Source organism: Leucopleurus acutus (genome assembly GCF_964270905.1).
Source record: "Leucopleurus acutus genome assembly, chromosome: 10".
In the NCBI taxonomy this organism is placed as follows: Eukaryota; Metazoa; Chordata; class Mammalia; order Artiodactyla; family Delphinidae; genus Leucopleurus; species Leucopleurus acutus.
The window spans coordinates 83,563,782-83,587,200 of NC_139153.1; the positions used below are offsets into that span (position 1 = coordinate 83,563,782).

The 23,419-nt window shown below is 43.6% G+C and overlaps 2 protein-coding genes across 2 annotated transcripts; both read right to left on the bottom strand.

Moving 5' to 3' along the window:
* Positions 1 to 50: 50 nt before the first annotated feature.
* On the bottom strand, positions 51 to 6,751 carry LOC309967669 (zinc finger protein with KRAB and SCAN domains 4-like; the record flags this gene model as incomplete). Its single annotated transcript, XM_082848436.1, has 5 exons — positions 51 to 913; positions 1,935 to 2,058; positions 3,028 to 3,110; positions 4,788 to 4,935; positions 6,329 to 6,751. 5 exons carry the CDS (start codon positions 6,749 to 6,751, stop codon positions 51 to 53), a joined length of 1,641 nt encoding a protein of 546 aa, XP_082704562.1.
* Positions 6,752 to 16,627: 9,876 nt separating this feature from the next.
* Positions 16,628 to 22,210, bottom strand: ZSCAN9 (zinc finger and SCAN domain containing 9). Its single transcript, XM_082847863.1, has 4 exons — positions 21,776 to 22,210; positions 21,446 to 21,593; positions 18,671 to 18,769; positions 16,628 to 17,484 (listed from the first exon to the last, which is right to left on the bottom strand). The coding sequence occupies exons 1-4, from the start codon at positions 22,190 to 22,192 to the stop codon at positions 16,868 to 16,870; spliced, it is 1,281 nt and encodes a 426-aa protein (XP_082703989.1). The 5' UTR covers positions 22,193 to 22,210; the 3' UTR covers positions 16,628 to 16,867.
* Positions 22,211 to 23,419: the final 1,209 nt, after the last annotated feature.

The window sequence follows — 23,419 nt, forward strand, 5'->3', positions numbered from 1 at the left end:
GCTTCAGTTCAACGAGGAGTGAGCACCAACTCTGGCATATAAGACATGGGTCATGGAGACAGAATTTTTTTCCCAGCGTGGCTTCTCTGATGTTGAATAAGGTATGAAGTTCGGGTGAAGCCTTTTCCGCATGTATCACACTGATAGGGTTTCTCACCAGTGTGGATTTTTTGGTGCTCAATAAGGCTTCTATTCCTAGTGAAACTTCTCTCACACTCATTACATTTATAAGACACGGGAGCCTCAACATTTTCCCACTGGCTTTCCATCCTCCCCTGACTCTCCCAGGTCTCTCCACGGTCAGGATTCTGAACGTTTTTATCGCCATGGATCCTCTGATGTCTCAGGAGATGTGAATTGCGCCTAAAGGCTTTGCCGCACACATTGCACTGGTATGGCTTCTCCCCAGTGTGGATCTTGCGATGTTCAAGGAGGCTGCAGCTCTGGCTAAAGGTTTTCCCGCAGTCATCACACTCGTAGGGCTTCTCCCCGGTGTGAGTTCTCTGGTGTTTGATAAGGTTTGAACTGTGACTGAAGACTTTGCCACATTCCTCACACTCATATGGTTTCTCCCCAGTGTGGACTCTCTGATGAATGACGAGGGCAGAGCTCCCGATGAAGGTCTTGCCACACTCCTCACATTCATAGGGTTTCTCCCCAGTGTGGATTCTCCTGTGCTTAGTCAGGCCTGAACTCTGAGCAAAAGTCTTTCCACATTCATGGCAATAATGCCGCCTATTCCCTGCAGCACTTTTCTGCTTTCTTTGTAACCTGCCCTCCTGATCACCAGCTTCTGCACGTGCAGGAATCTGGCCAATGGCTTCACCCAGGTGGCATGGCATCTGCCCAGACTCTTGTCCTGGATGGTCCTTGTCTGGAGGCAGGTCCCTGATCTTCGTCTGCACTGCACCACCTGAACAACAAATGACCAGCAACTGTCAATTACGCCCTGTCACAGGGGAGAGCTTCGTGATGAGTCCCAGGGAGGCAAGAATTATAGAGGTGTATACATGCCATGGATGAAGATTTAAGTATTAGAATAAAGATGGGAATAAAGGGGGAGAACAGGGGTGCTGGGGAGGGAGACCTGAGAATGAGAATGGGGCCATTGGAAGAAGGGTACAATCTGGGAATGGAGAGATTGGAGGGAAGGTGGTGAGGCCTGAAGACTGTGCTGGGGATAAATGCAGATGCTCTAAGTTCTAAGAAAGTAAGGCAGGGCCATGTGCTTAGGATTAGATACTAAAAGGGCTGAGCAGAAGGTGACAGTAAACAAGGCAAGTGAAAGGATTTCTAAAATGTTCTATGAGAAACAGGGAAAGTAGGAACTCAGAACTCACTGACCACTGGAAGGTGCAGTCATCTCTGGCTGCACCCCAGGCAGAGGCAGGGTCTGCCAAATAAAACTGGCATCAGTGCTGGGAGATCTGAGCTGGAGCCCCCACTGTGCTGCCAGTGAGCTATGTGAACTCAGACAAGCCAGGCAATCTTGTGCGCCTCTGCACTGCACGCTCATCTCTAAGGCCAGGCTCTGCATTCAATCTCTGGCTCACTTCTAGCTCTCACTCAATGGTCCCATGGCCCACTTCCTGAAGATACCCCCTCAGCTCTCCTGCACTATCAGGGCTAGCAACAGGAAGGGAAGGGGAAGAAATCAGCATTTACTGAGTATCAACTATGAGCTGGACCTGTACTAAGGGCTATACCTCCTTCATCCCACTTAAACTGAACTGACCAGGACACTGGCAGGACAGATAGAAAAGCAAGGCTCAGAAGGGTTAATAAACTAGTCACACAGCTGGTTAGTAGTTGGGATTCAGAAATGGTGGTTCTAATTCCAAACATAATTCAAACAGTTTCTAACAGCCTAGTAGATTCTAATACACAAAGGAAGCCAGGAAACCTTATAAGAAATCAGTGCCCATTAGTCTTACCCAAGGAGATCAGGCTGCCACAGTTCTCCTGCCTTTCATCTCTGTAGAAGTTCACCTGAGATGAATCCAGCTGTGTCCATCCAGGAGTGAGGGTCAGGGCCACATCTTCCATTTTCAGCAGCCCCTGAAACAGTGAGTAATGCCATGTAATTCCTCTTGCCCAAAATCACTCCCAAAGCTGGGTACATGCAATGAAGGAGCATCCCCTTTACAGGAGCTCTTTACAAAAAAGCAAGTATGGCATACTTATGCCTACTTAACCCTATCTCTAATAACATCTCTGTCAAAAAATAACCATTAAAGGAAAGAAATACACACATTATCAGTACTTTCACATAAACATCTAAACAGTCCAGAAGGTGAAAGGTTTGGAAAAACAAGGGCCAGTGCAGTGAGAGGAGTGGAACCATATCCAAACTTTTCAAAATATTTGTGGTGTGCTTTGGCAAAGTGGGGATGGGGGCTTATTTGTATTAATGATTTTAAAATACAGTGAAATCTAGGTCTGAGGTGAGGAAAAATCAGGGAAAATAGGTTCTACGGAGCCTCAAATACTGAGATCTTCAAGCAGGACATGAAAGACTGGGTAAGAAATTAAAATCCAGGTTAAGTAAAGACTATTCAAATTGTAATATTAAATCTTAGACTAAAAGCACATGCCTTATCTGTTCCTTCAAGTTTAAGTTCCTAGAGGGCAGCGGGCATGACTCTATATCCCTCACTAGCAGCACAGTTTATGATACTTAAAAAAACAAAACTACATCACCATCACAACAAATCTTCAGTTTGTATTTGCTAAATTTCCCTTGCTGAAGAGAAAATCTCCTTGATGAAGGAGCTGACCAAACAGATGGCTAGGAAGAGCAGGGAAGCACAGTCTCCAAGCTAGGAGTGAAACAGGAAAATCTTCTTAAGTGAATACCAAAATAATGACAGATGATGATTAGCAACCTTGGGATAAATGAGAATACTCAAACTCCATGTAGATCCAGGATGAGGGTGGAGGAGGCATGGAGAGAAAGGGATCTGATGGGAAGCCCATCAGCAGTGAAGGGTGCTGGGTGCTGGGGGAGGGACAGGGGTTCCACCTCACCTGGGACTCTGGGGCAAGCCTGGCGGCTACCACTTCATCTCCTCTGCAGCGCCCTCCAGAGGCAAGCCTAGGAACCTGGAGAACTAAGAAGGAAAGAAGCTCTGGATGAGATTGACCCTGACATTCAACCTCCCTGGCATTCAGCCTCCCTGAGCCGTGAAGTCCAAGTTCAAAAACTGCATAAATTCTCATAAAGAAGTTTATACAGTGTGTCTTTCCAAAATTCCTGATCCCTGCCAGCTCAAATCCTGTGGCCTGAAGAGATGTGATGTACTCCACAGATGCACAAAACAATGGGCTGGATCCTTGGTAAGAAGTGGTAGCAACATAAAAACAAAACAAAAGCATTCCATCTGAAGAGTCTTTAATCTTGAATTTTGCTGAGAGAGGGAATAAGAGGATTTCTGTGGTTTCTTTTTTTGGCCGCACCATGCGGCATGAGGAACTTCCCTGACCAGGGATTGAACCCGCGCAACCTGCAGTGGAAGCACGGAGTCTTAAGCACTGGACCACCAGGGAAGTCCCAAGGATTTTCATTGTTGTTAAAATTTCTTCAGTAGCTCTTTGGGTGCTTTATTCTTTTCTTTTTTTTTTTGGCTGCATTGGGTCTTCGTTGCTCTGAGCAGGCTTTCTCTAGTTGTGGCGAGCGGGGGCTACTCTTCGTTGCGGTGCACAGGCTTCTCATTGTGGTGGTTTCTCTTGTTGTAGAGCACGGGCTCTAGGCACATGGGCTTCAGTAGTTGTGGCACGCAGGCTCAGTAGTTGTGGCTTGCGGGCTCTAGAGCGCAGGCTCAGTAGTTGTGGCGCACAGGCTCAGTTGCTCCACAGCATGTGGGATCTTCCCGGAGCAGGACTCGAACCCGTGTCCCCTGCATCAGCAGGTAGATTCTTAACCACTGTGCCACCAGGGAAGCCCTGGGTGCTTTATTCTTTAGTTCTGAAAGACTAAGAGGAGTCAGATAAGGCTGGGCCCAGAAAGGAGGAAATGGGAGTCTGCCTATATAGAACTTGCTCAGATTTGAGAGAAGTAAAGGGGAACTTTAGGTTTTCCTATGAAAGGTGAACTTTGCTGGAGGCAGTAAACAAGTTAGGTTAGGCTAGGACCTCTGTTCAGAAATAAAGATTTCCTGTTGGCTGGTGTATCCCAGTGTTGTTTGTCTTGGAAATCTGCCCAGATGTTCACAGTATGTGGGGAACACTCGGGAACATAAAAGTTTCCTACTGAGTGATTTTCACCCTGTTCTAAGTGACAGGTTTAGAAGATTTATACTCTTTGGTTTGTAGAAATCCTACAATTCTGGAATATTCTGACTGGCTTTACATATTCTGCCTTATATTCCTCATAGCACTCACCAATATCTGAAATCATATTAATTTATTTGCTATTCTCCTTACTAGAATGTAAGTTCCATTGGAGGAAGAAATCTGTCCTACTGACAATGCTATCCCTGGTATCTACAACACTGGCTACCACGTAGGGAGCCTCCAGAAATATATGTTGAATGAATGGAGATCACTGTGTTGCTACAAAAATCAACTCTTTCCAAACACCAATTTTAATAAAGTCTTATTTACCATGTCTAGGTTTGGTTAGCAAAGCTTTCCACTATTGTTTGAAATTTCCCTATTAGTCTCAGTCTCAAAGTAAAGTAGATCTGCAAGGGGCATATAAGACACCCATCAATAGATCTTGTAGGTGATCCTTAAATAAAATTGGTTGGAGTCTGCAGAATTCATATTGCCCAGAAGGTAATACTCACTTCTGTCTGGTAAGGAGTGGGATCCCAGAGATTCATGCTTGAGTGGAGCCTTTCTTGGCTGGAACTGGGTATTTCGTGACCTCTGAGCTGGTGTCAACACTGCCATCTTGCAACAGAACAGTTCTTGCCCCTGGTCACCACCTGGGACCTAGAAGTCATTCATTTATTTATTCATCAGACACTTCTATCACACTCTCTATGTGCTAGTACTTTCTATTTCCTAGGCACTATTTCTAAGAGCTTCATGAATATTAAGTCACTTGATGTAGAGCACAACAACCTTATGAGCTAGGTACTTTTATTATCTGTATTTTTGTAATGGGGAAACTGAGGCACAATGTTTAAGCAACTTGCCCAAGGTCACCCAGGTAAAAGCAGAAATGTTAGGATGGGAGCTCAGGCAGAATGAATCTAGCGCCCACGCTCTTAAGCATTACTCTAAGCATGTACTCCCTCATTATATATATTTGTGCTTTTATGAAAACTCTTTGGGAATTGGGGCTAAGTTCTCAGAGAATACTAATATGTTTTCTTATCTAAAAAATGAAAATAATAATTTCTAGCTTATAGGGTTTTGGAGACCAGCAAATAAGATTGCAGTGTGTGAAATCACCTAACACAGGGCCTGGTACAAGGTATGTCCTCATTAAATGAAGGTTGCCTTCCAGACATTTGTCATTAATTAATTTTCAAATCACTTTCATAATAATTAGCTCATGTGCAGCTTAGAATTTCCCATATCTTCTGTAAAGAATGAAGAGCCTGAAGCTGAGACCTGAGATGATTTTTCTCTATTACAGGGCTAAGGGGCACTAATGCCAACTCAAGAACCTTGGTCTCTGGGTCACGGGTTAGAAGTCTTTGGTCTGGTTATGTACATGCTGAAAGGAACACACAAGGACACAGAATACTGCAAAGGGAAAATAGACTCATACAACATTCAGGAAGGTGCAAGTAAAAATGAGCCCTGGGGTTTCTAACTTGTGGTCCACCGACTCCCTCCCACGTATTCCATGAATGTGAATAGGAAAAATAACTTTATTTTTACTAGCTTCTAAGCAAAATTTAGCATTTCCTTCAATTATGAATGGAAGCAACAAACCAAGGTGTTATAAGCAGTACACAGGAATCTGTCACCAACTGAAACTGCAGATGTTCTCATACCACATTCCAACCAGGTAAATGTCAAAGTCATTCATCGCCACTTTGAAATTATACTAGTTATTAGGCCTGTCTCTAGATGTTAATATTTAGTGCATTAATTTTTAAAAGCACATATATAACTTGATAATACATTTAATGCTTTGCTAACTGTATTTCAATATAATTGAGTTCTTTTTAATCCTTTATATTTTCCCTTATGTATTTAAAAAATACTATTATGTGAAGGAGTCCAGGGACTTCACCTTACTGGCAAAGAGGTTCAGGTACAAAAAGAGACTGAGAACTTCTGGATCTTAAAGAAAAGCCCCTCACTCTGATCTGGAGATTTCAGGAAGAAACAGACCACAGCTTTCAGAGGCTAAACCTGTTCTCTCTACCTGCGGCATCGGCTCATCCAACTGCTTCTCCAAATACTCCAAGAGCACCACCACCTCCTCCCCGCTCTCCGGATGCTGCTTCCGCACCCAGCTCTGCAGGTCCCCCGGCAGGATGGTCAGGAACTGCTCCAGCACCAGCACTTCCAGGATCTGCTCCTTAGTGTGCACCTCTGGCCGTAGCCACAGTCGGCAGAGCTCCCGGAGCCGGCTCAGAGCCTCGCGGGGCCCCTCAGCCTCCGGGTAGCGGAAGCCTCGGAAGCGCTGGCGGGAGTGCTCGGAGCCCGGAGCTGGGCTGCCTGGGGCGCCCGCCTCAGCAGCCAAGGCGGAGGCTTCCTCCTTCTCCACCTTCACGGTCAGGATCCCGGTCCGGTCCTCTGCAGACTGGGCGTCCAAGGCTGCGCTTTCCTTCGATTCTCTAGCCATCCTGGACCAAGGCAGTACTTGGGCCTCAGTCTAGCTGGGAGCTGTATTTCTTCGGAAAATTCTTGAAAGGTGGGAAATCACAATTATACTGTAAAACTGCAGTGGTCCCCTTCCGCGTGTCCAGGGGCCCAGGACACCCCTGGGGCGCAACTTCACAGATTGCCCCTTGTAGTCCGTGCCTTTGCAGCGTCCTCCTCTGCACCCCACCCCGAATCCCACAATAAGTAACCCCAAAGGATGTCTTGGTGGAAGGAACAGATTCCAGATGCTGGAGAAAAATTGAGGATGGGGCACAGGAAGCCTCGGTGGGAATCAATGCCACTTCCCGGGCTCTCTAGGAAGCACCTCTCGGTGGTTGTCCCCGAGTTAACCCGTTAGCAACCACGCCCTTACCTCCACTCAAGGGAAGCAGTTAGGCGAAGGAGAAAAAAAGGATGACAGGCTCTGTATCATAAGAAATAAGACTAGATCTTTCAGTCCTGTAAGAATGCTGTTGTGCCCCCCCATGCTCTGATGTAAAGCTTGACTACAGAGCTGGCATAAGATTGACACTAAAATTCAGTAGAAAGCAGGGCTTCCTCAGAGCACCAGGCAGGAGGACATGCCCTTTCTCTCAGAAACATCGAAGACCACATCACCAGGCACTTGCTTGGAGAAGCAGTGGCTGCCCCTGGCTCTTGCTCCACTCCAGCTGCCATTCTTCCCTCCCTTTCAAGGCTAAACTACTTGAAGGAAAGCCCTCCTATCTCTGACTCTAGTCCTCACCTTAACACACTGTAGGCGGCAAACTGCCAACAAAGCCATTGAGATTGCTCCTGCAAAAGTAACTAGAGATTCTGTCCCTCTTCCCCTCCACACACAACAGCTACCATTTTCTATTTTCCATGGCTTCCTCTCAGGCAACCAGGATTTCCAGGCTTCCCACTATCAGAAACTCTCTAGTCCCTGGCATCAGGGACCATACTATCTTGGGCTTTCATTCTTCTTGTTTCTTTCCAGCCCTCATTTATGGTCTGGAATAGTGGTTAGATCCGCCGACTCTCAAGCCAAGTTACCTGGGTATGTAATCTTGGCTGTACCACGTACTAGCTGGGTGACCTTGGTAAATTACTTATCCTCTCTGTGCCTGACTTTCCCAATCTATAAATGGGGATAGTAACAGTAGATAGTGATGGAGGAAATTTTTGCCTGTTGAGGTATGGGGAAGTCATTCTGACTTATATGGTGTACATCTGTTCTAACCATTAAAAAAGAATGCATTTACCATATTGTTCACAATCTCCACTTTGAAGACAGAGATAAATGCCCCCCCCACCCTGCCCATGATGCCAATGCTATTACTCCTTCGAAGATAAGGGTCCCTTCCCAGACACCAAGGTCATGCTGACTCGCTGTGTATGTGCTAATCTGTCTCTTTTGAAACCTTGAAGGAATGCACGCCTGTCATGTTTGATATTTGTTCTTTGTTCTGACAAGATATGAAACTGGTTCGGGCATCCAAAATGGAACCGGGTAACCATTGTGCATGTGGTTTCAGAAATGTTCCTGCGTCACTGAGAACCTGAATTTTCTAAACTGTATCAAACTCAAGGACACTACCAGCTGTTCTCAAAACAATATCTGCTAGTAGCTGCCAGCTGCAACCTTAAGGTCTCAAGGTCTCCCCTTGTAACTATGTAACCCATTTTGGGCCCCAACCAACACTTGCTGAGCAAGCACCCTTACTTCTTGCCAGCTCCAATCCTAATTTATTTATTTCTTTATTTGGCTGTGTCAGGTCTTAGTTGTGGCATGTGGGATCTTTCGTTGTGGTGCATGTGCAGGCTCAGTAGTTGCAGCATGCAGGCTCTCTAGTTGTGGCACGTGGGCTCTAGAGCACGTGGGCTTAGATGCCCTGTGGCATGTGGGATCTTAGTTCCCCGACCAGGGATCGTACCCATGTCCCCTGCATTGGAAGGCAGATTCTTAAACACTGGACCACCAGGGAAGTCCCCTCCAATCCTAATTCTTGACAATTTGTGTACAAATTGTTTTTTGCCTACCTGAGGCCCCGCCCCCCATTTTGTAGTCTGACAGAACACAATTCAAGTGCTTCTTGAATCCATGTCTCTTGGGTTACAGTCCTCAGTTTGGCTCAAATGAAACTCTTTTCTATTATTATTATAGATTGTTTATTGATTATTGCATTGATGAAAGGGATGTTGTGAGCATTAAGGTGAGTTTTTGTGTAAAGTGCTTAGAACAATGCCTGGCCTATAATAAATTAGGCCTACCCTAAAATGGAAGCCCCGAGATTCCTTTGAACCAGGCAGGATTAGATTTTAAACCAGAAATGACTGCAAAGTTATTTTGGTGGACCAAGATGTCAGTAAGTCCCCTTTCTACCCAATGGAATACAAGTTTGGTAGAAGTTCATTAAATGGAAGAATACCATGCTGATACCTTCCTGAGTTATTTTGTTTGTTTGTTTTTATAAATTTATTTACTTATTTATTTTTGGCTGTGTTGGGTCTTCATTTCTGTGCAAGGTCCTTCTCCAGTTGCAGCGAGCGGGGGCCACTCTTCATCGCGGTGTGTGGGCCTCTCACTGTCGCGGCCTCTTGTTGAGGAGCACAGGCTCCAGACGCACAGGCTCAGTAGTTGTGGCTCACGGGCCCAGTTGCTCCGCGGCATGTGGGATCCTCCCAGACCAGGGCTCGAACCAGTGTCCCCTGCGTCAGCAGGCAGACTCTCAACCATTGCGCCACAAGGGAAGCCCCCTTCCTGAGTTTTTATTCCCTAGTTTTTGTTCCCTCTGCAGTTCAAGGGATAACAAAGAGATAAACTTAAGAAAATGAGAGATGTCAAGGCTGTTACAAAGGAAAACTACTAGAAAATATTCTTCTCTTGATGAGCTGCCACACTAGGTACAGGGCACTGCCATGAAGCATTGGCAAAATAAGTGAACCTGAATCTAGTTTCTAGATCCTAATGCCTTTGTATAGGTGAGATACAGAAGCAAGTTAAGCAGTTTTCAAACACCTCAGCACATTAGGATCACTGGGGAGCTTTTAAAACATCCTGATACCTTGGCTGAAACCGAAATCGATTAAATCAGAATGTCAGAGGGTGGGACTCAGGCATGAATGACTTTAAATATTTCCTAGGTGATTCCAGTATGCAGCTGAGTTTGAGAATTAATGAGTTAAATGATACTTAAAAGAAGTAATCAACCAAATCCAGAATGTGGGACATTCTATATTCTATAGAACAGAAGATTCAGGTTCTTCAACAAATAAATGGCATCTTTCAAAAGGGCAGGGGAGAAAGGGGAGCTGTCATATATTAAAAGAGACTGAATAGATATACCAACCAAATGCAACGGTAAACCTTATTTGGGCCCTAATCAGACCAAAACAACTGTAAAATGGCATATTTGAGACAACTGGGAAAACTATATCACAATGGCATTAAGGAATCACTACCAAGTTAGTTGCCATAATGATACTATGTTCATGTTAAGAAAAAAGTCCTCATTTGTTAGAAATTCATACTGAAATTTGTACTTGTGGGTGAACTGATATAAGGTCTCGATTTGCTTTGAAATACTCAGAAAGAAACAGAGAAAAAAAGAAAATGGTGCAAAGATGAGAGTTGTTGAAGTTGCGTGAGAGGCAGAGGGGGGTTCATTGTAATATTCTCTTTACACTTATATATGTTTGAAATTTTCCATAGTAATTTTCTTTTAAATTAAACAAAATCCTACCTTCCTTCCAGAATAATTCCATCCAAAAGGTAGGGCCAAAGGAAGTGGGAGAGGAGGTGGCAGCCCAGCGCAGAGTGAGTTCGGAGCCCCAGTGAGTGAGAAGAGTGTTCAGAGGGGTGAAGGGAGGAAGCTACAGCAGGAAAATTTACACTGATATATTACAACTACCTACTCCATGGACCCCATTCAAGTTTCACCAACGTAAGATCTGAGGTCTGAGCCCATGAGAGGAGCAAGACGACATGGGGAAATTGATTACACACAGGAAGGATTAATCAATTAAGTAAATATACAAGATATTGGGAGCCAGATTCCTCATGTCAGAAAAGGAGTTACAAACATGAAAAAGAGAAAGGCCGAAATGTATCCTGTGGTGTTGGATTGGAATTGAAGGTATCAGCGTGAACTCAATTCCCAATATCTACAGTTACTTATAGAAATAAATATAGATGTAGGCATGTAGGTGTATACGTGTATATACAGTATTTGATAAATAGCACTGCAATGTTTTGATATAAATGGAAAAAAAAATTTGGTTGACAAATAAAAAATTACTTCCAGTTGTTTAAAGACTTAAAAGTCAAAAAGGAAAACTTTCACACTTTTAGAAAAAAATTAGAAGCATTTTTTTATGCTCTTGAATAAAGCAAGATTTCTTTTAAACTACACAAACTGCACAAAATGTGAAGGAAAAATTTCGTAAATTTGACATCATTAAAATTTAAAACTACATCAAAAGATACTGGAAACAAGTAGACACTACAAACAGAAGACTGACAGAAGATATTTGCAAGCCATATGATCAACAAGGATCAATATACAGACTATACAGAGAGCACTAACAAATAAACAAGAAAAAAGCCAACGATCAAACAGAATAATTGACAAGAACCATACACAGGCAATTCATAGATGCGGAATCTGGAATGACCAACAAACATAAGCAAAGATCCTTAACCTCATTATTTACTAAGAGAAGATAAATTTTAAGCCATTTCATACCCATACCTCAGCAAAATTTTGCAGAGCTTCAATAATATTTGCTAGTAAGAATGTGAAAATTTTTGAACTCTTGTACACAGCTGATGGGTGTGTAAGCCGGTATGCTCATCTTAAAAAGCAATGTCAGGGGCTTCCCTGGTGGCGCAGTGGTTGAAAGTCCACCTGCCGATGCAGGGGACACGGGTTCGTGACCCAGTCCGGGAAGATCCCATATGCCATGGAGCGGCTGGGCCCGTGAGCCATGGCCGCTGAGCCTGCGCATCCGGAGCCTGTGCTCCACAACGGGAGAGGCCCGCGTACAGCAAAAAAAAAAAAAAAAAAAAAAAGCAATGTCAGGGACTTCCCTGGTGGTCCAGTGGTTAAGACTCTGTGCTCCCAATGCCGGGGGCATGGGTTAGATCCCTGATCAGGAAACTAAGATCCCACATGGCACGGCCAAAAAAAAAAAAACTATGTCAGTATATACTGTATAATAAAGTTGAAAATGATATACACATGGACTTAACAGCTTTAAATTATTTAACCTGTAGGAGTCTTGTACATGAACAATAATGTTAATTGAGTCACTTTTCTGAGCCAGACACTGTTTTAGATATTCAGGATACAACAGTAACAAAAAAAGAACAAAGATTTCTGCCCTCATGGAGTTTATATTCCAGTGGGGATTAACAAAAAAATAAACTATGAGAAGAATAAATACATAAATTTTAATAGGACGTCACAAGCACAATGTTTTTAAAAAAGGAATAAAAGAATAAAACAGAATTAGGACAAGACCCTGGTCATTTTTTTACCAGTCTATTCCTCAAGATTGTTTATGTAGCTGGTAATCTTGAAAGATGAGATAACACATCCCAGTGGTCAATTACCAGGCTTACTTACTGCTTGTTATAAAAGCTGAGGATTTCCTAAATTCAGGCTTCCCTGGATGCAGCATAGGCATGTTGTGTGTATAGCATCCACCTGAGCCCATCATGTCACCTCCTTGGGACTTGGGGGCAAGGGCAACTGATGTAAATACGATGATCTCATGCTGCTTGCTATCTATGAATAACAAGTGTTAGGCTTGCTATCTATAAGAAATGGGGTGGGAAAAAAAGAAAAAAAGTAAAAAAAAGATCAGGGCCTTATATCCTGGACCCATGCAACAAGACATGTAGGAGCACAAAAGGCCCAAGGAGGACTGTCACGCCTAAGGGTTTTGAGAATTGGAGAAGAATAACAATTACAAGGACTTTTAAATAGTATGGCTATTTGGGGGGTGGGGAGGTGGGCGGGCATCAATGCATTGGAGAAACACAATGAAATTCTGAAGGCAAAATGTGAAAGGCATTGGGCCTCCTTAGAATCATATAAAATCCTTTGTTTCTGGCCCAGGAACTCGTATTTTATGTCAGATTCCATGAAACAATCACAGGCTAAGTTAATTAGCTTATTACTAGAGTAAAATGAAATCCCAGACCCCTAAAATCTGAGAAAATATGTCCAACAGTCTTTGTCGATGTCCTTTTGCATGTATTTGTTCTTGGGTCAAAGACTCTGGTTATGCACACACATCTATCTCATGATTTGGAGCATTACTTATGAATTTTCCTTAGACATATATTCCCTTTCAGTATTATAGTGATAAAGCTTTGCATGCAAAATGATTTTTTAATAATTCTAATTCCCTCAAGATATATACATATATTGGTATAGGAGGCCAGCACTCACTCTAGACACATTTTAACTCTTGCACTGCTTTTACCTCTTGAGGAACAGTCACCTGCTGCCAGACAAAATTAAAGGTATTATGGCTAATTTGTAGACTCCTTAAAAATATTTCAGTTTATTAACTCCTCCCCATGGTCACTTTTAAAGACCCCCTTGAAACGAAAAGATTCACTTCTCTGCTGAAACACAGAGAAATTTAGGGACTGCTCAAGTTCCCCGTCTAATTACTAGCAAAATTAGCACTAGAAGCTTTGTTACCCAGAGCTTCAGTTATCCAGTAAGATTTCTACCCACCTATATTGTTTCTCATGAACAGTACCCCTCACCTACATTATTCATCAGCTGTTGTACAGGTAACAGTGGTGACTCTCCTGGCTTGGGTAGTCCACAGTCCCATGAATAAGACTGGAATTTCAGTCAGACCTAAGGAAACAGATTCAGGAAAGTAAATAACAGAAGTGGAGGAAGTTGGAAAGTGGCAAATGACATCAAGCACTTGGTTAGGTACTGCCACTGTGAAAGGCTACAGCATGAGCTGTGATGAAAGCCAGCCTTTGATGTGATCTCAAAGAGAAGTCTAGTATATTCCTTCTCTCTCCATTTCTCTACCTTGCTCCCAAGGGGATTGGGCAAACCTGGAAACACTGCCTCAGATACCTGCATTTTCTCTACGAGTCAAAGAAAGTTTCCTAAGGGTGAACAGAATGTAGAAGACATCTAGGATTTCCCAAATTGTGGGTTGAGTTCTGAGTTAACTTCTTGCTATATGAGCTTCAGAGAATCTCCTGGTTACAGCCTTCATCTAGCTCATCTGATAGTAATACCTTTCTGTTCAACAATTAGTTCTATACCTCAAAAGTACCCCCAAAGCATTGGCCTCTGATGCATTGGGTATCATCTTGTTAAATATTCAAGGGTAGGATGACCAGCAACTGGTCCGAGTGTGAGGATGTCATCCAGAATGTGAAGAGGAGGTGGTGACTGTGCTCGAGGATCTGGAGAGAGAACTTGGTGAACCAGGAGAGCAGATGAAAAGGTTGATGTGGGACTCTGTGTGTGTGTGTGTGTGTGTGTGTGTGTGTGTGTGTGTGTGTGTATGATACAAAACAAAAGTGGGTGAGTCAGGGCTCTTTCTGAATAGGCTCCACCACACCTATTTCTTGTCATTCCACCACCCCTCGAGCAGTGGTTCTTAACTTCATTTAGTTCTCCAACCCTTTTGAAAATATGATGGACATTATGGGTCCTCAGTGTATTAAAATTAATCACTACCATAGTAATGCCCTTTTGAATCTAAATGTTCTTAATTACTCATAGGTCCCAGCTGATCCTCTCGAGAAGGAAAGAAGGAGTTGTTATGTCTCCAAACAGATCAGGAATCCCTGAAATTTCACCTCTGGTCCCATAAGCCACATCCCCTTTAAGAGGCTGGTGAGGGGAAAGGCTGCCTCTGGGGGCTCACCTTTTCTAGAAAGCCTCAGCTGACTTCACAGGGAGGTGAGCCACTCTGCAGAAGTGAGAGTTTCAGGAAGTCAAATGGACAAGTATGAATTTTTGGTTTTTTAACACATGTTTTTTCTGGTTACACACATTTTTTAAAAAATTGATTGAATGCTAAATTTGTAATTACTCCTTAGTTTATAAGGACAGAGAGACCAGAATCACATGGTAAATAAAAGCATCTCCTGAATTGATTCTCTTTAAACCGTAATTTTTAAAAAATCTTGACTCCATTTTTGATGTTTGATCACTGAGAGCTTTCAACCTCTATCTTCCCCTTCCCTTCTGCCCCACATCTGGGCAAGTTTATAAGAAATCCCAGTGCCTCCTCACTTGGCACCTGAAGGAAGTTCAAGCTATGCAAGCCCTTATCTATTTGTGCAATGAGAACTATTTCCTGGACCCATCCCCTAATCACAATAAAAACCAGGGCCACTCTCACTCTCCTTATGCTACTCAAGCCAGTTCTGGACCAGCTTGGGTGCTGCCCTGCTATCTCCAGAGAATTCCATGATGAGAGTAATAAATTTTTCATACATTCTTGTGTGTGTGCATGGCATCATCTCTAGCAACTGGGAAGCGGGGTCCATACCACCTCTGTAGGATCATCACATTCACAGTTGAAAGATAAGTAACACAGAATGTGAAAGGGCCATATAATCCCCCATCCACCCTAGTTACCATGTTGACAGTTTGTTGCATACTTGCCCTGCACAGTCAAAGCTTGACGCATCCATAACCATTCTGTACCATTCTGGATAAGTTCCTATGCCCATCTTCAGTCCTTTTACCGACTGATGTCCACTGTCTGAACTTTTCCTTCCTTTCTTCATCCCACGTACATGTTCTCTGTCTTTCTGGCCCCTGGCACCACAGATTTCATCTTTCTCATGCCCTTCTCATATTATTCCCTCTTCATATACTTTTCAGATATACACAAACTTCCTACTCTTGCATTTCATTTGGAAGATTTTCTCCCTTACAACAGGTCCCTTCTTTTCACTGGATTATTGTTTCAGATGGAAAGGTCAGGACTGATAAAGGGATAGCAGCTCCAAAGAAAATACAGTTATATGGGAAGGTATGTAGAACACTGAATGAGAGCATTCACCAGGATCCTAAGTGTGAAAAAAACAATGGACATGAGATTAGATCAGAACATCAGCAGACAACTCCAGACCTAAGCAAAGCGACAGAAGGGAAAAACTCAGGACATTTAATTTGGTAGTTTTTAAAGCATCTTATGGATGATGACCCAATGCTCCGATGTCTGGTACTCAGAATACCGATGACTTTTTGTAACGCTGAAGATGTGATGGGAAAGCACTAAGGGAATTTCAGGTGACTAAGCTCAAATTAGGGAATCTGAGAATGCCAGTATGAAGCATGACACTGTAAACAGATTGGAATTTGGAGTCAAAAGCCAAGGGTTTAACTAAGAAGACCCGATGTGAGATGTTAACACTAGAGGAAGCTGGGTGAACGGTATATAAGCACTCTATCTATCTTTGCAACTTTGTTATAAGTCTAAAATTATTCCATAATTTAAAGTTACTAAAAATAAAAGTCCAGGGTTTAAGCCTTGGTGCTGAGGCTTGGGTTTTGTGAATCTTCAATTCCTCATCTGTAAAACAGGATAATGATAATACTCATTTCCCTGTGTGGTTGTTGTGAGGACCAACTGTGGTTAAGTAAGTGGAACCCAGCCAGTGCTGGTCACTATCCCAGGGGAGCATCATGCAGGTGTCAGAGGGAAGCAGTAGGCACAAAAGGTATTTACTATGCAGGTACTGGTCACGGGGAACACCAAAGACCCATTTACTGTAAAACATCAGCAGAGCTCTATGGGATCTTTAGGGGTTAAACACAGATACAGATCTTTCTGGCATGTTGGCTATAGCAGTGCCATTTATTACATTATTAGAAAAGTTTAGCAGCCATCTCAAAGAGAATAAATAAGAGAGATGGGGGTAGTAAGAACAGGAAGGTGCAAAGGAACCAAAGGGAAAGTAGCAGCTTCAAAAACCCAAACCTCCCTCTTTGAATGTCCCCAGACCAAAATACACTTAGTGGAGACAGGAAGAAAGGCGTTTTCTAGTCTCAACCTACCCCGCACGACTTGGCCAGTGATCTGGAAAACTTGCACACAGCTTGGATTAGACCGGCTCTGCCACCACGTGGATCTTCTGATGGCGGATGAGGTTGCAGTGGCGATTGAAGCTTTTCCCACATTTGTTGCAATGGTGAGGTCGCTCACCTGTGTGGCTTCTCTGATGCTCGATGAGAAATGAACGCCGACCGTAGCTCTTGTTGCACTGGCTGCACTGATAGGGCTTTTCTCCCTTGTGGATTCTCTGATGCTGGATGAGACCGGCACTCTGACTGAAGGCCTTCCCACACTCCTTACAGTGGTACCGTTTCTGAATATTGTGGATTCCTCGGTGATTAAAAAGACCCGAACTCCGACTGAAGGTTTTCCCACACTCATTACATTCGTAGGGTCTTTCTCCAGTGTGAACTCTTTGATGTCGAACAAGACCTGAGCTCTGAGCAAAGCTCTTTCCACATTCTTCACATCTGTGTGGTCCGGCTCCTAAGGGGTTTCCCCAGTGCCTCTCTACCCCACCCTTGCAGTCACCAACTTCTCTGTGTCGCGGATCCTGCTGTGATATCTCCCAGGTCTGTCCATAAGACATTTTCCCATGTGGTTCCACTCTCTTAGGACAGTCTTTCCTTAGCACCAACTCTCTGCTCTCAGTCTTGGTCATTCCATCTGCAACAAAAAAGACCAGGTAAATGTCACTTGTCCCCTGAGCTTAGTGACAGGAGGGTCACCATGTGCACAGAAATGCAAGGTGCTTCTATTCTGATGTCACTCTACGTCATAGAGTAGGCAGGAGGTTAGAAGCAGAAGGGCCAGTGTGTTAACACCTTCTTCTAGGTAATGAGGGAGGTTTGCCCTCTTTGGAGAAATGCAGCTTGATCCACCCCAACATGGATGGGGCCTGGAGAGAATTTTTTTTATACTTCTTCACGGGAAGAGAAGGGTCAGGATCAGAGTGGCTTCTTTGGAGTCTTCCCTGAGAACTCCCTCCCCTCTGTGAGGCAGGGAGCCTCCAAGTGACCCTTTCCAAGGAAACTGATCTTATGTATACATTCATTCAGTCAGTCATTTATGGAACAAGCGCTGAGCTTCTCCTATTCTAGGTGCTTCAGGCAGTACTTTATGTTTCTAATCCATAACCATCCCAGGTGCATCCCCAGCACAAAGCCTTTGCTCTAGCGCCTCTCTCTTTCTGGAAAGCTCAGACCTCAGATAACAGCAACCCTCACTCTCTCACTTCCTTCAAGTTTTTGCTCAATTCTCACCCTAATTCTTCTATTTAAAACTACAATCTGTGTGCCCCATCCATAGCAGTCATAACCCCCTTAGGCAGTTCTATTTGTGCTTCATTCCATAACACCACCTCCTAACATATCATCTCCTTATTTATATGCTTATTGTCTCCCCCTTGCTACAATCTCATCTCCACGGAAACAGGATCTTTCTGGTTTATTCCCTGAAAAGCAAGCTTGGCACATAGTGGCTGATCAATAAATATTTGCTGAATGAATAAAAGAGAAAGGACTGAAATCAGCTCTACTACTATGGCCTCAATTGACTGGCCCAGGGACCAGCACTGAGGCAAAGGCTGCCTGTAGGACTGGTTCATGTTGGACAGTGTCCAACCAACCCAATTAGACCCTCTCTGCTTGGAAGAGTTGAACGTGAGAATGGAGACAAACAGACCCAAACTGTCTAAACGCTAGAGAGCAGCTGCTGTGGAATTCTTAGGGTTCCCCAGGTGTGATTCCCACCTTGCAACCCAGAAAAGCCCAAAGAAAATTGCCCCCAACCCCCTCCTTTAACCAACATCTGGCTTTTTCTCCCACATCTAACTGCACTGTCCCTCACACACCTGGATAGGTACCTCTTAGGACTCCTGTGGGGTGAGACCATGGCTCTTCTCCTCCTTTTAGCTGGGAGATGACAACAGGTGTGCAAAACAGAAATGTGCCTGTAGAGAAGAAATGGGCCACAAGTGAGATCAGTGCTGCTGCCCAAACTTCACATTTATATCTGAAATGCACAAAGGAACTGGGTAGAATATAAAAACGAAGACATTTCTCACCTTTTAATAATTATCATTTATACAGCCTTCCATGACTTACAAAGCACTTTCACATACATTATCAAACTAATTCACCACAAACCCCCTGATGCTATTATCTCACTTCTTTAAAGAACTAGGAAAAAAAAAAAGAACTAGGAAAAAAATAAAAAGGCAGACAGACATATAGCTAGACAGACTCTATATTTAGAAAAAAGTCTGGAAAATATACAGCAATTTGACAAGAGTGGTTACTCCTGGGGAGTTGGACTTAGAGGAGAACGTTTACTTTTTACTATGTAAACTTATGCATTATTTGTATTTTTTTTTACTATCACTAAGAATTCTAAACGAAATTCAAACTCGGTGATATAAAGTAACTTTAAATGTTGCTTGGCTAAAAAACCAAACAGCTGGAACTTCGATTTGGTCCTTTTAATCCCAAACACTATGTTGCTTTACAAAATAAGCTTGTCCTAAATGTATAACACACACCTGCATTGATAGTCCTATAGGGAGAATTCTCTGATCTGTAGATGCCCTCTGGATACTCTCCTGTAGCCACTGTAGATGCTTAATAAATATTTGTTGAATGAATGAATGACTAGATGGATGGATGGGGGAACAGACTTACTCAGATGTACCCTGGAGGAAGGGTTCTCAGCAGGGTTCTAGGTGCAGTTTGGAAAGTAGAAGAAAGGAGAAAATAAATGGAAAATGAAAAATCCAAGTTCATGGGGAGAGAAGGAAGAAAGTAGCAAAGAAACTGACTGGAAAGATGCTCATAAAGGGGGAAAATGAAACCAGAAAGAATTTTAATAAGATGAAGTCATGGGAGTCAGAGGAAGGTCTGCAGTGTGCACAGAATTTACTCATCAAATATAATTTTAATTTAAATCAAGAGATGTGTTCCAAAATCCAAGATAACTGTATGATTGGTAGGATAAATGAAATGAATAGAAGCAGGAGGCAGAGCAGCAAGAAAAGCTGTGACTTGGATACATATGGAGGTAATGTGAAAATGAAAACCGGAAACCTCTGCTGTAGATGGGTTACCAGAAGGGTAACAAGAAGTCAGAAAGAGGCTGTGATGTTATGTGTGGGAAATGAGACAGAATTTGGAGCCAAATTCTGCAGGGAGAGCTAGAATGGGAAGGCAGCTGACTCAGCCCCAAGTGCCCACTACTATACCCACTGGTGCCCAGTACTGACACCGCTAAGGAGATTGCATACAAGGAAATGGCAAAGTCTATTCCACTGGTTCTCATCCAGTTTGCCACCTACTAAGCATATCTCATATCTTCTGACTGCAAATGTAAACCCAAATTGACAAGGGTGGCACTGGTAGTTTCTGATAAGAACAGTTACTATATATTAAGCATAATGCGTGCCAAGTGTTTTTCACAAATTGTTTGTATTCAACGCTCACAACAACCTTCTGAGGTACATTTTTGTTATAGACTGAACTGTGTTATCCCCACTGCAAATTCATATGTTGAAGCCCTGTTTTTGTTTATTTATTTGTTTAATTTTGGCTGCATTGGGTGTTCGATGCTGCATCCGGGTTTCTCTAGTTGCGGCAAGCGGGGGCTACTCTTCGTTACGGTGCGCGGGCTTCTCATTGCGGTGGCTTCTCTTGTTGCGGAGCACGGGCTCTAGGAGCGTGGGCTCAGTAGTTGTGGCTCGCGGGCTCTAGAGTGCAGGCTCAGTAGTTGTGGCACACGGGCTTAGCTGCTCCACGGCATGTGGGATCTTCCCAGACCAGGGCTCGAACCCGTGTCTCCTGCACTGGCAGGTGGATTCTTAACCACTGCACCACCAGGGAAGCCCTGAAGCCCTGTTTTTGGAGATAAGGTCTTTAGGGAGATAATTAAGGTAATTAAAGGTGGGGCCACAATCCAATAGGACTGATGTTCTTAGAAGAAGAGGAAGAACTACCAGAGCGCTCTCTGACTCGCTGTCTCTCTCTCCCTCTCTCCACAGGCACATGCAGAGAGGAATGCCCATGTGAGGACACAGCAAGAAGGCCGCTCTCTACAATCCAGGAAGACAGGTCTCACCAGAAACCAACTCTGATGGCACTCTGATCTTCAATTTCTAGCCTCCAGAACTATGAGAAAAAAAACTTCTGTTGTTTAAGCCGCCCAGTCTGTGATATTCTGTTACAGCAGCCTGAGCAGACTAAGACAATACTATTATTAACCCCATTTTGCAGATGAAGAAACCTTGATCAATCGGTTAAGTAACCTGCCCAGGTACAAGCAGCTTCCAAGAGGCAAAGCCATGATATGAACCTGTCTGTCAAACCTTGAAGCCCATTCTCTAAAGTTGTGCTCCACAGTGATTCCTAAAAGTCTTCCTAATGTACCATGTGCCAGCAGACAAGAGAGCTTCCAGGATGGTACCCAGGGGAAGACTGCATGCAGAAGATCGGGACAAAGACAAGCACACTAGGCACTCGGAAGCACTGAACATTGCTGGTAAAGCGTCTTCTGACCCCCTGGTTTCCCAGCTCTGGTTTTTTGTTGGTTTGTACTTGACCAGGTGGGATATGTTCAACACCAGATAAATCCTGTCCCTCACCTATCTTTCCGATACGGTGGGGCTCCTGAGCAGGGTCACATGTGAGCTGGGGCTCCTTAGGCTGGGACTGAAGGCCCAGTGACATCTGCTCTCCTAGAGACACTGTCTCTTTAGAGAGGACTTCTCGTCGGTGTCCGTAGGCTACCATCTAGAAATAAAGAGACAAGATGTGACTTCTGAAGAAATTAATTGTCTAAAGAAACATTTCCCAGAGAGAAGCAGAAAGCTGAGTCTCATTTAATCAGCAAAGTCAAGAGGATACAAAGCAGAGGACACAAAAGTCCTTGGTGACCTACATATACTCTTTCCCTGGCGAATCTCCCTTCCTACCTCATGTTGTGGTTCATCGAGCTCTCTCTCCAGATCCTCCAGCAGAATCACTGCCTCTTCCCCACTCTCTGGACAGTGCTCCTGTACCCAGCCCTGCACCTCCTTGGGCAGGATACACAGGAACTGCTCCAGCACCAGCAGGTCCAGAATCTGCTCCTTCGTGCTCACATGCGGTCTCAACCACTGGTAGCAAAGATCCCGGAGTCGGGTGAGAGCCTCCCTTGGTCCAGGGGTCTCCTGGTAGCAGAGCTGTCGAAAGCGCCTTCGGAAGATCTCCCTTGCCAGTGGATTATTGCGTTTCAGTCCGGATTCCTGCATTTGGAGGTGACTTTCTGCCTCTGCTTTCACTGTCAGTTCTTCCCAAACATCACAAGCTTGAACATCCAGGGATATAACCTCCTTGGAGTCTGTATTCATTTTGATCTTGAACAGCTTAAAAGGCACCCTCTAGCTGGAGCTATGTTTTAGAAACACCTTTGGAAGTTCCCTCCTAAGCAGTAAAAATCACTGTTTAGGTAGAAAAATGTCAATAGTTAATGACAAAAAACTGATAATATAAGCAACTGTCATACACCTAAAGCTCTTCACTGAAAGTAAAGTGACTTGGTAACCAAAGATGAGAATAGTGGAAAATATAAGGTCATAATGTACAAAAAGCATAGGTTTTCAAGTTACCCAGACCTAGGTTTTATTCCAGTTCTAACTTTTACTAATTGTTTGACCTTGTGCCAATTTCTTATCTTGTTTCAATCTCAGTTTTTTAATGTGAAAAAGAAATAGCAATAATACCATATGGAGTTCATGGAGGAATTAAGGGCCATACAGATCACTCAGAATGGTTAAAAAGTTCAGACTCACTGTATAAAAATCAAATTAGAGAAAGAATAAATGGAAATATTGCTCTTGCCTTTAAAAATAATTTTTTAAAATTTATTTATTTGGCTGCGCCGGGTCTTATTTGCGGCCCGGGGGGGATCATTTAGTTAGGGGGGCGGCATCTAGTTCCCTGACCAGGCCCCTGGCATTGGGAGCGCGGAGTCTTACCCACTGGACCACCAGGGAAGTCCCTGTTGTTCTTGTCTTTGACTAAATGAACTAACTTTTATTGAAATCTTTACCTGAGTTTTTTAAATTAATCTTCAAAACAACCATTAAGGCTGGTTTCATTTTTACTAAATTTACAGAAAGGAAAGCTTAGGTCGACTGCAAGTCCTGTGAGCTTTCCACACTGCTCTCTGCTGCTTCCTAAGAGTAACAGCCAACACTGTACAACAGTCTACAACATGCTTTCAGATACAAGACCACATTTACTCCTCACAATTACCCTCTGAGGTTTGATTACAATCACTATTTCACTAGATAAGAAATGGGAGCCAGGGGAAGTTAAGTAAGTTTCTTAAGGTCAAATTCTTTGTGCGGACAGTTCTAAGAATCCACAGAAGCCCAAGAGAAAAGTGTGCTCATATCCAGGCAGTGCCTGAGACCCAGAAGGACCGAGTGTCTCCAAAATATCAGGAGTGCAGACCAGAAGCTGAATTCCAGCTTGACAGGCTCTGTGGCAGACAGCTAGGGAATCGGAATCCGGGGCTTAGGGGTGGGAAAGGAAGAGCAGGGAGCCCTGATTATGTACTTTTAATTTCTAGG